The sequence below is a fragment of the Lycium barbarum genome, chromosome 5 (assembly GCF_019175385.1).
Source record: "Lycium barbarum isolate Lr01 chromosome 5, ASM1917538v2, whole genome shotgun sequence".
In the NCBI taxonomy this organism is placed as follows: Eukaryota; Viridiplantae; Streptophyta; class Magnoliopsida; order Solanales; family Solanaceae; genus Lycium; species Lycium barbarum.
This window is the reverse complement of record NC_083341.1, coordinates 2,797,736-2,810,143: the sequence shown is the minus strand read 5'-3', so window position 1 is coordinate 2,810,143 and position 12,408 is coordinate 2,797,736. Positions and strand designations below refer to the sequence as shown.

The window sequence follows — 12,408 nt, the reverse complement described above, 5'->3', positions numbered from 1 at the left end:
AGCCTTTTAGTTCTGTAATAATATTGGAAGGAGGACAATGAAATTCTTCCAACGTACCCTCATCCGGTGGAGGCATACTTTTAATGGGCAAACTTTTATGCCGGATCAGGCATAAACTTGTGAAGGAATTACCAAAGTTATGCTGGACCCAGTATACTTATGCCAAGTCTGCCCATAAGGCATAAGTATGCCGGGACCGGCATAAGTTTGGTAATTCCTTAACAAGTTTATGCCATTGGGGGAATACTTTTAATGGGCAAATTTTATGCCGGATCCGGCATAAACTTGTGAAGGAATTATCAAAGTTATGCCGGACCCGGCATACTTATGCCAAGTCTGCCCATAAGGCATAAGTATGTCGGGTCCAGCATAACTTTGGTAATTCCTTCACAAGTGTATGCCGGTGGGGGCATAGCGAATTTAAACTCTGCCTTGCGATTTTTTTTAAAATTTTTGACCGTGTGGGGGTTCGAACCTGGAACCCATGGGGTTTAGCCGAAGGGCAAAACTTAAAAATTTCAAATATGAGGGGCAAAATTTAAAGACCACCCCAAAAGAAGGACAATTCTGCGAATTTTGCAAATGTGGCCTCCAATTGTACTCTTGACCTTGAATTGCATTTTTGGTCGAGATTTGCATGAAACGCCCACAGTTTGCAAAAATGTCTCTCTTGCACTTTTATCCACTTTGAGATGTCTTCTCCAAATCTTCCCAAGCTACCTTCTAAACGTTGTAGACTCTTGAGATCTGCTCTTCTAGTTCCTCAAATGCTTCCTTCTTCATGAATAGAGCTTGAAGGTCTTGGAGCTCCTTCACTTGGCTCCTAGTGAATGGCCGTGAACTAGGTGGGGTCATATCATCCTCCCTTTCTTGGAGAAGATTCGTCCTCGAATCTAAAGGATCACATACAACACAAGAAGTAAGATCACTTACATTGAAACTATTGTGAACATTATACTCACTTGGTAAGTCGATCTTGTAGGCATTATCATTGATCTTCTCAAGGACTTTGAAGGGACCATCTCCTCTTGGACTCAACTTGCCCTTCCTCAATTGAGGAAATCTTTCCTTTCGAAAATGGATCCAAACCCAATCATTGGGTTGGAATTTGGGTTGGAATTCTATCTTCTTTCTTCCACGGTTTTGCCTCTTTGCTACCTTGGTGTTGATCTTGGCAATGTTCTCCTTTACCTTAGCATGAATTTTCAACATTTCGGCCGCCCTTTGTTTTGCATCTATACTCACAACAAAATCACTAGGCAAGGGGGTTAAGGTGCTTGGTGTCCACCTTCAAAAAACCAAAATAACTAAACCGAAATTTGATAAAATCAAATCCAAGAACCGAACGCCCACCCCTAATACGGGGTAAGGTTGAAGTAGCTCTTGTGGCGAACAAGATGAGGGAAGCGAGAGTGAGATGGTTCAGGCATGTGAAGAGAAGGTGTGTGTAGGGACGGAGCCAGGATTTGAAGCTTGTGAGTTTGGGGTTTTAATTTTTTAAAGTTACCGAGTTTTAAATTAATAATCTATACATATTTGATAAAAAGTTTAATACAAACATATGATTCAGACGAAAGCTATTAGGTTCGCCCGAACCCATGCATGAAGGGCTAGCTTCGCCCCTGGGTGTGTGGATGCGGCAGTTAGGAGGTGTGAGAATTTGGCTATTATGAGAGTTAGGAGAGGTTGGGTAGGCCGAAGGAACTGAAGAAAGGTAATTAGACAGAACATGATACAATCTGAACTTCCTAAATACATGACCCTAAATAGGAGGCATGAAGGTCAAGGATTAGACCAGAAGATTAGTAAGTTTATTATTATTAGTTAGTACACCTCTTAATTTTTAGAAGTAATTAAATTCCTTAATTCATGTGCCAAGTCTAAAATCTAAATTATTTTGGACCGGATGGAGTAGATTTTAAAAGAAAAGGAAAGAGGTTTATGTATTGAAATTAATAATTTGTCTAGAGTTTGTTTAAACGCTTGATGTTATTGGACAATTATATCGAGAATGGACAAACAGAGTATTATTAATTGGCCAATTATTATAACTTATTAAAGTGATCTTAAATTTCTTTAAATAAAACGAGATGTTCACACCTCACCACAAAAAAAATTATAATCAACTTTCAACTATAATTTATTATACTATTACCAACATAATGACAAACTACCATTGGTTAAACAAGCTTTTTCATTTTCATTTAAACTTCTAAAAAAAATGATAGTCGTATACTTTGGCATGAGATAAAAGACTTGGGACTAATTAGTAAGGGAAATGCTTGCAGAAGATCCCAGTGCTCATAAAGGCTTGTCTAAGTACTTCAACAGTTTATTTACAACTGATATTGTATTAATTTTTTTTTTTTTGGGGTAGTATATATCAATATATGCATCATAACAAAATAAGCGGTCACTGTGGACCAAATACCAATAGTTCATACGAAGCAGAGTCAAAAACTGAAGTAGTAGGATTATCCGATAACTACCTAACAAAAGTGGTGCTAATTTGTTTGCTTCAGCTAACAAAGCTTCCATAGCAGACACGGGAGGAACTAGCATATACACAAAATCAAATAAGTTGTTTTCAAGCTCTTCCTTCGCAAGCAAGTCCGCTACCCCATTCTGCTCCCGATAACTATGCCCGAGCAATGGTACTCCTAGCCTATCTATTAGTGACCTGCATTCAAGTAAAATGGATGATGATAAGTAATGCGATCTTACTCCCACAAGTCCATCCTTAACCGGAAGTCTCGCATTCGAGTCTTGGGTATGGAAAACACCCGGATAGAAAGCGTTTTCCCATTTAATGAGTCTTATGCGACACGAATCCGTATTAGTTGGGGCCCGATGCGAGTACCAGACACTGGATGAGGAGAAAAAAAGTGGTGTGATCCTTATGAATTCAATAGTAGCTTGTCTGTATAGCTACTATGCAATGACAGTGAATTCAGTTAATTAGTAACTGTTTAGTGGAGAAATGAATATCTCTACATTGGTGATGCATAGATCCTTACTTAAAACTTTCAGCAATCAATGACTTTAGGCATGACAATATAAGCTTCAACTGTGACTTTATCATCCACAAGATAACCTCTTCCGGGATCATTTAGTTCAGTAAGAGGCATGAATGATGTGTAGCCCCAGTCAGCCTCACTTGCATTAAACTGATGTTTAGTATCTGCCATAGTGATAATAACATTAAACAAAACAGTCAGCACTTCTGCTAATCAGATCACAGTACTCTGACAAAAATTCAGAGCCTCAAATGGGAGAAACGTAACATAGCAAGGTCACTAGCTTATCAAGAAAAGAATTCAGCATATACTAAAGAGAAGATAATAGCTGAAATGCAAGAGTTGCCTCTTACAGAGAAGCCTATACATAAAAAGTAACAGTAACACAGAAGCTTGCTATTCTAGTGAAAGACTATAGATAATAGCTGCTTAGCCTAGTAAGCCAAGATAAAATGACTCCTTGAGATAACATGGAAAATTCTACACAACTGTGGCCACAGAGCTGATAATTACAGCTGAAAAGCTTTAGCCATTTGAAAAAAAAATGAACTCCTAAGAAAATAGAGAAAATAGCATAAATGGATAAATGATCCCTTATGGAACTTATGTTTGAAGGTATGTCTAAAATCACCCTTTAGATATATCCTGAGCATATCTGTACCGCTAGGACAAAGAAGAAAACAACCTTAATTTTGCAGCCCAAACTAGTTATATCAGCATATCCATAGTGGGTAGCTTCAGGTCCTTAAACGCCGACACAGCTCTTACGATAATTCGGGCCGACCACCGCAGCAAACAGAAACCTTGGAGAGCAAAATTATCCCCCCTGCTACTTGCGGAGCATTTGTGTTCTTTTTCATTTAACTACTCAAAGTTTTACTTCATGAATGTCTAAGGATATCCAACTCTTTACTGATTTGTGTTGCTCTTCCTTTCAGAGTTTTAACAAGTTCAACAGCACGTGATCATAGTATAGCTGTCTTCTCCATTTGCTAGAAACGAGGGCATTATGTTAATTCAAGTACATGGAATATTATTCCTTATGGATTAATGAGTAGAAAGCTGAGCATGAATTCTGTCTCTATGGCATTTCACAGCTTCACAATGGCTCCTAGGTGCACAGTGAGATTTCCAGTTAAAGTAAACTAACAGTGTCATGATTTAAGTTAAAGACAAATCCACTTTGATAAACTTAAGGACTAAATATGCTCAGTGGTACATTTAAAGGGCAATTTTAGATATACACTCGAACACAAGGGACCATCACATCTCTTGAAGGAGAAAAAAAATACTTATAAATACATTAGAAGATATTGTCTATAAAAACCCTACATATGATCGGTACCGTGCCTTCGATGGGTTAAAAAATGAATTTGAACATTTGAGGATTAGCCTCTTATTCTTCGTAAGCTTTTGGTGCACCCATAAAGTTCTTGTGTATAGAAGATTGACTGACATTTCTAGGAACATACTATTTTGTAGGTTCTCTACTTATTGGTATACGTCATGTGAACGTGAGTCTTTCCCACATTAATAAAATTATTTAAGTTATCATGAAAAAATGACTAGTACAGTAGGCCTTGGTCAACACCCACACAGTAGAAGAAAAGATCATTTAGTGAACATATATTTCCAGAATCAATTAGATATGCCAGTATTAAAGAGGCCTTTAGAAATACTACAACTGAAGAAACTAATGATAAAGGTGAAACCCAGTGTTTTGGACGGCGCGCAGCGACAAAAGGCGACAAGGGCCTGCCTCGCCTTAAGGCGCTCGGCTTTTTGAAGTGCGGCGCCAATAAATACCAAAAAATTAAAAGTAGATTCTAAAAGTTTAGAACTTGAATGAGTCAATGACTCAATAATTATTGAACAGAAAAAACAGAGGAGAAAATACAGTCACTGCCTCACTGGCAGTTGAGAAAAAAAAACAGAGGAGAAAATAGAAAAAGAAAAAAACAGAGTAGAAAAAGAAGAAGAGAATAGGAGGAAAAAAAAATTGCAGAAGTCGCCGAAAACAGAGGAGTCGCCAGAAAAAAAAAGAAGAACAGAAGAAGAAGCAGAAGAAGAAAACAGAGGAGGAAGAAAGAAGAACTGAAGAAGAAGAAGAAGAAGAAGAAGAAGAAGGAGAAAGAGAGCGTACCTGAAAAGCTTGAAGGAGAGAGAGGCAAAAAAACCCTAGCAGTTATTTTCATTTAAGTGTTCAACTTCAAATTGCTTTTTTTTTTTAAATACCCACTGTCGCCTCGCCACAAGTGGTGCCTCGCCTCGGCGCGCCTTTGGCTCGCCTTTTGAAGGTGAGCTCGCCACAGCCCTAAAAGGCGGCAGAGCCACGCCTCTCGCCTTTGGCGAGATGGCGCTCGCCTTTCACAACACTGGTGAAACCATAAGTCTTTCAGCAAAAACAAACAAAAGAAACTCATGGGGAATTAGCATCACCATATTGAACCATGTTGGCAGAATCACAAAGCAATGATATATTTCATGAGCCTACATCATTGTTGTACCTTTTTTTAATAAAAGCAGCACTAAAAGGGTGCTGAAGTAATTACAGGAGAGTAAAAAAGCAAAAGACAGATTCCTTCCAATCTGATAGGGATTCTAAGAGGCAAGTATGGACTCTGCATCATTTACAAATTCCTCCTTAAATGAGTTGGCTTTGCTGCCAGTGTTGGAGTACTACTTGAAATTAACAGCCAAATGAAACCTAAATCACATAGTGTCCAAACTATTATACATGGCTGGAAGTTCACTTATTAATTCCTTAAGGGTGAAATGAAAAATCAAAGCACGCACAGAATACTACCTGAAATAAGGTATCCAGAAAAGTTTAAAGTTTGATGACTACTCTCCACAGCTGACAATGAGGAAATCAGAAGATCTAATACAACAAAGCCTTATTCAAACGGCTTAAAATATGCAGTTAGATAACCAATAGATTTTCCCTCATCTTCAACTCAAGCACAAAATTCGTATCTTTTATACAAATAATGAGAACTCTGACCTTTTTTCTCTGGGAGCTTGTTACGAATTTGATTGAGAACAACTAAGCTAAATTGAACATATACACTCCACCCGTCAGGCAATTTTGCAGCATCTGCCACACCTAAGTACACTGATAAATGGTCTGTATTGTTCCCTTTCGGGAATAATAGTATCCTCCTGCCAGACACAATGCACCGTATTACAACATCAACATCATATCCCCATTAAATTTGTCGCAATACACTAAAAATGGGATGTTGAAAAAAATTACCATTTATATCCTCCAACATAAAAAACATCAGAGTACAACTTCTTCACCTTCAACATTGAAAAATTGTTGATAGTCCATGTAAAGCAGAGTGACACTGGATCATCCACCGTGCGTGCTGTGTCCACTGGTGCAACTGCCAAAAAATAAAGCATGCAATTATTTTGAAAGACGGAGAAATAATATGATATCAGTCAAACAATCAAAAGCATCAATCCCAAACTTGTTGGGGTAGGTTATATGAATCCTCTTCATATTTGGCTCGATCCAGGTCGATTTCATTCTAATACAGATGCTAGAATTCAATCAATGTAAAGATGAGCAGCCATTCACATATATTCCACAAGTGGTTTAAGAAAAGTGATGTCAAATAATAAATAAGACGTCTATACGTATTATTCTATATAAGTGTGTGTGTAAAAGTAGGTGAGATACCTTCGATCGTCTGAGGTTCCTTAGTAGGAAAATCAGAAGTAGGAACAATAATTTTGTGTTCTTCTGGCTGCCAAAAACAAAGCAAAGTATGAAAATTCGATCCAACAAAGCTGGACAATTTTGATTAATCTTTCACATTTAGAGAGAGATATTAGGTAAAGCATACACCGCAGAAGCATCAAATTATTAAACTCAGCACATATTCATCCAAAATATCAATGAACTCCACCCAGCAAAGCAGCTTTGAACAAAAAACACGCAAAAACAAAATTAAACTGTAAAGAAAGTGAATTCTTGGAGCAATAGAACAGATTAAATTCAGCAACAATAAATCCACCAAAAAAAAAAAAAAAGAAAGAAAGAAAGAAAAGAAGTACGACAATAAGTAATTTCCAACGGGTACTTCTTCAATTACGACGACTTTCCCTTTCTTCCCCATTTTTCTAATCTAACTCCACTTCTGTTACTCTCTTCCTATAAAGTGTGCCGCATATACCTGGCGATTGTGCACGTACTTCAAGAATGAAGGAACCACAGGAAAGCGATATTGTTCACCGCATTGATTTCGAAGGGATTTCTGAAAGCAAATTATATCCCCATCTTCTAGCTGCAAAGCCAGAGGAATATCGCATAAGAAAATTTCAGTGCTAATAAACCCCGCAGAAGAAACAAAAAGGAAACTATTCAAAGAAATTGAAATACACCCCGCAAGTGCATAAAAACCCTAAGTGTCAACTGGCAAAGTGGCAATTGATTGCATATACCTGGCAGTCACGAAAACTCAGCATACTGTCAATCTGTTCACACATCACATTGGGTTCAAATTTTATTTCCTGTCAATAACAAAACCTGAAAATCACATACCATATGCTAAGAGTTAAGAAATTGGTAGCAAGAGAAGGAAAACTAACCTCAAAGAGTTCAATTTCTTCATCAGGCGAAAAGCCAGCCAACTCATTCAGCTTGGTTAATATCTCCAGCGGCTTGCCACTTCCTTTTACAAAAAGCCGTCCAACATACCTGACAACAAAAAGGAAATTAAACAGAGAAAGACCCAAAAAACCTCATCCGTATCATGGTTCCTCATATATGCGGCCCCCCCAAGCAGTTGAACTTAAACAGCAGTTCAAGTTTTAAATTCATTAAATGGAGAATTAACCCTATCAATATCATGGCTCGTCAAGTCCAAGTTTTCACCAAGACTTTTCCCCCCCTTTTTGTATACACTCATGCTAACTACAGTATCACATTCAATTCTCTACTATGTCTGATTTAAACAGCTAGATCAAGTAAAAGTACAAAACACATTTTCATGCAATCGTATTTACTCAAAATAAACGAGGAAATTCCAAAATCAAACATGAAAATCACTACTTTAGTGAAAGTAATTCCAGCGATTGAGAAGTAAATGTAATACCTTATCTTCTCTTTCAGAGGGTCATAAAGTTTGAAAAATAGAAGGATTTCTTCCTTGATCATCTTCCCTGGTGGAGATAAAGGTCGCAAATCCTGCAAGAATACACAAAATAAAAAATAAAATGCAAAAGTAAAACATGCAGAATAAAGCCTCACAGAGAAAACATGCAACAAGTTAATCACCAAAACGGAAGACAAGTAAGCAAATGATGCATTACCAGGCATAGGTCTACTTCCAGAAAAAGGTTTAGCTCATCATTGTTCCATTTGTTTGAAACCTCTCTCAGTTCACCAACCTGAAAGCACATCACGCAAGATCATTAACACCAAGTTGATCAAGCACTCCCATCCTTTAGCAGATAGTAGAAGCCATGCACTACAGAAGAAAGATTCCAAGACACGCAAGCTGGCCTGGAGACCACGGTAATCCCCCCCCCCCCCCCCCCCCCCCAAAAAAAAAAAAAAAGAGAGAAAGAGAAAGATTCCAAAACAAGAATGATCACAATACCAGCCACAATTGTCACGCTTCAAGAAACTGGACCAGAGGGGTCCCAATACCTCCAATCGAAAATCATGTTCGGAGAGGGGGGCGGAGTCTTAGTCCTTTTTTTTTTTTTTTTTTGGGCAGGGGGCAATGGACTTGTGCACATCAAGCACGAGAAATTAATGAGTCAAACAGTCCCACAGAGCTGAAGAAGAAATAGAATAAATTCCTTTAAAGGGCTTAGATCATATAAGGAATGACTGGTAATGCAGGATGGCTTCACAACTACAAGATTATTATCATGCTAAGATCATTCTTTTCTTTCATGTGATGGATACGCCAAGGAGAACAAATTTTGTGCAGAACGCCAAACATGAAATATACAAAGAATATCACCAGTAAAGCTGCAGTCATAACTCAGACGAAGAGCACACTGCAGAAAGATAGGCTTGCCAAGACAGAACTTACGGCTTGAATTTCCTCTTGAGCTGTCAATGCGCGATCAGGCCGATAAGTGTGGTTCTGGCGTTTTGCCCATAGCCAGTAACGTTGAAATTGCACTGGTATACCAAATGCCTTAGCAACTTCCTCCTGGAAACAAATGTGGCATCAGACACATGCCATACTTAAGACTTACATTGATTGACCAATTACATATGTTTATATCATCTGCTGTGAGAGCCAAAATAATTTTGTGAACCCTCACCACCTAACAGTTAGAACTCCTTTTTCTCGGTTTTTATGATTGTTTGTATTCTCCTCCTTTTTTTTTTAGCGCTCAGAATTTGAATTTTTATCTTTTAACTCAATATAAAACACAAGTAAAGAAAGTTTACATTCCATATTTCCAGTTGTAGAAGCAGGAAATTTCACATGACGCCTCTTTATTAAACAAGGGCAAACTGAATTCATTCTCATGCAGTACTTACAGCTGCTCGTCAGAAAACGAAATGCAACAGAATGATAAATGTACCTTGAATTGAGTGAATGGCATCTGTTTCTGAATACAAAAAGTACGCACTTTATCATGGTCCACAAGATCAAAATAAATCTCCTTTCCGATTTGTTCACCGAGGTCTTCATCACGAGCTACCTGAAAATGAAATGACTAATTTCAGTAAAAAGGTTCCTAAGTATAAAGACACCAGAAGGAAAGGATAAAGACAAAAAATTGAAAGAGACCTTGATCATTGTGCAGAGACAAGCCTCTTGTTTCTCCTTTCCCTTTTGTTTCTTTTCTTCTTTCTTCGGACTTATCTGAAAATTGAGGTTGATTTTTCCCTAGAATGAGAAACAAAATCAGCAGTATTGAGTAGAAACCCACCAAAAGATACTAGGCTATGTCCTTTTCGACACAGCATTTAATTTTTCCCTTGTCGCATTCACAAATATAAACAAGCATATACGGGTTTGAATATTTTATAAGTTCGAACAGTGAATTGTTGCCAAAGTACAAAACGGCAGCCCGATGCACAAAGCATCCCACTTTAGCAAGGTCCAGGGAAGGGCCGCACCCCAAGTGATGGAGACAGCCTACCCTAATGCAAGCATTAGTGGCTGCTCCCACGGCTCGAACCATGACCTATAGGTCACAAGGAGACAACTTCACTGTTGCTCCAAGGTTCCCCTTCCTTGTTGGCAAAATACAAACTACTAGAATTCATCAAAGTCCCGACAGCCTAAGATCAGACATAATCCGACAGCTGGAAGTACTACGTTACCGATGGATAGTCTTAGATGCTCCAAACACTGAGTATGAGGATGTTGGGTTTGTAGCGTTCATTAATTTGACTTCTGCTACTTAGATTATGTTTATATAGGATGACGGTTATTTATATAGTTTGCAAAAGTCTTATTAAGAGGTGCTCGTTAAGTGCCGGTTACGGCCTTTCAGAATTGCATTGTGACATTCACACAGCAACACAGCAAATAAATTCACTCAGTATGGCAATTTATAGAAATTTCAGGTCAGTTTCACACCACAATCACCGCGGACTAAATTAAACAGCTATACAACAACAACATACCCAGGATGGGGAGTACGTAGACCTTACCCTGCCTTGTGAAAGGTAGAGAGCACGTTTCCGATAGACCCTCGGAAACAGCCTCCCTATTTTAAAAAATCAATATTTTTCAAAACTACACCAAAAACACTACTTTAAACAAAACAAAAAATACGCAAAACCGAGTAAGGGTGTAGAAACAAGGTGAATACATACAGAAACACCGCTAATAAATTCAGTAAAAAAAGCATTTTAAAAAGAAATTTTAGGTCAACTTCACACCATAATCACATCAGACTATATTCAACACATGTATTTTCAAAACTACACCAAGAAAAGCTACTGTAAGCAGAAAATACGCAAAGCTTTAGAACGAAGTGAATACACACAGCAAAATAAAATAAATAACAATCGCATTGTGAAAAGAAATTTTAGGTCAACTTCACACAGTCAACACAACGGACTATATTCAACACATTTATTTTCAAAAGGCTACTGTAAGCAGCAGCAGCAGCAACAACAACAACAACAACAACAAAAAAAAAAAAACACAAACACACACACAAAACAGAGAAAAACTGTAAAACAAAAGTGAATACACAGAGCAACAACCAATAAGCTAATAAATTCAGTAGTGATCTTCGTTTTTAGAAGAAAATTTAAGTAAATTTCACGCCGCGATCACATCAGACTATATTCAGCACATTTATTTACAAAACTACAGCGAGAAAAGCTACTGTAAGCAAAAAATACGCAAAGCATAGTGAAACTGTAAAAACAAAGTGAATATACACACAGAAACAGTAACAATCACATTTTTAAAAGAAATTGTAGGTAAATTTCACACCGTGTTATCATCGGACTATATTCAGCATATTTATTTACAAAACTACACCGAGAAAAGCAACTGTTAGCTAAAAAAATACGCAAAGCAAAGAGAAACTGTAAAAACGAAGTGAATACACACAGCAAACAGCTAATAAGTTCAGTAATAACATAATTTTTAAAAGAAATTTTAGGCTGTAAACAAAAAAAAAAAAAAAACGCAAAGCAGAGTAAAACTGTAAAAGCAAATGAGATAACGGAGTAAAAATTAAAGAGAGTTGAAGTTTTACAAAAGGATCTATCGGTGGAGGGGTGATGAGAGACATCGCTGGAGAATAGTGACCGTACGATCGTCGGAAAAATTATTGAGTTGGAGTAGTGCTTTGTGTGACAAGGAAAAGGCAGTGAAAGAAAAGGTGGTGCAAGGAAAAGGTTTATATTTTAATTGATTTTCCACAGACGTTTTCTTTTTTTATTGTAAAATAAAACTACGTACTAAGAGAGAGCAAGGAGTATACTTTTTTTATTTTTGGGATATACGTATCTTTTTATTCTACAGAACATGACTATTTATAGCCTAATGAAACTTGGGCTAGAAGGGTTGCTACAGTGATGGCCAAAAGGGCATTCACGTTCTTTCACAACAATTTTTCCTTTTTGTTATATTTGCTTCAGTACTTTTAGTGGGAGGGGGCGGGAAAATGGACATTTTCAACACCTGTCCTGAACAGCTGTACATGCCTCGTTTGGACATGAGTTTGAGAGCTCGTTAACATATTATAAGATAGAAATTCTAACTTATTACTTTTGATTTATTTTTATTATTTTAATGTAAAAATAAATGATTAAAAATATTTTTTTATTTTACTTAAACACTATAAAAGTGCTTAAAAGTTATTTTGGCTTAAAATAAGCTAATCCAAACAAGCTCTAAATCGATTTTAAATTGAAGTTTTGTATGGGCGTGCAATTAAA

General features: G+C 37.3%; 1 protein-coding gene across 4 annotated transcripts; it reads right to left on the bottom strand.

Moving 5' to 3' along the window:
- Positions 1-2,331: 2,331 nt before the first annotated feature.
- LOC132640128 (ubiquitin C-terminal hydrolase 12-like) lies at positions 2,332-11,971 on the bottom strand. Of its 4 annotated transcripts, none has more exons than XM_060356584.1 (14): positions 11,724-11,971; positions 9,788-9,862; positions 9,579-9,698; positions 9,074-9,196; positions 8,340-8,417; positions 8,123-8,214; positions 7,617-7,725; positions 7,470-7,538; positions 7,202-7,312; positions 6,706-6,772; positions 6,274-6,406; positions 6,022-6,179; positions 3,018-3,181; positions 2,332-2,680 (listed from the first exon to the last, which is right to left on the bottom strand). In XM_060356584.1, the coding sequence occupies exons 1-13, from the start codon at positions 11,757-11,759 to the stop codon at positions 3,027-3,029; spliced, it is 1,326 nt and encodes a 441-aa protein (XP_060212567.1). In that variant the 5' UTR covers positions 11,760-11,971; the 3' UTR covers positions 2,332-2,680; positions 3,018-3,026. The 4 variants fall into 4 exon arrangements, with proteins under 4 accessions (XP_060212567.1, XP_060212565.1, XP_060212568.1 ...); XM_060356582.1 differs by having other exon boundaries at positions 9,788-9,886; positions 11,724-11,970; XM_060356583.1 differs by lacking the exon at positions 2,332-2,680 and adding an exon at positions 2,687-2,866 and having other exon boundaries at positions 9,788-9,886.
- Between the last annotated feature and the right edge of the window lie 437 nt (positions 11,972-12,408).

Coding starts and splice junctions, on each gene's coding strand:
- LOC132640128 (XM_060356583.1), bottom strand. CDS start 11,759: ATGTCTCTCATCACCCCTCCACCGATAGATCCTTTT. Junction 9,197..9,578: donor TGCCATTCACTCAATTCAAG/GTACATTTATCA, acceptor ATTTGTTTCCAG/GAGGAAGTTGCTAAGGCATT. Junction 8,215..8,339: donor TGGAAGTAGACCTATGCCTG/GTAATGCATCAT, acceptor GTATTCTTGCAG/GATTTGCGACCTTTATCTCC.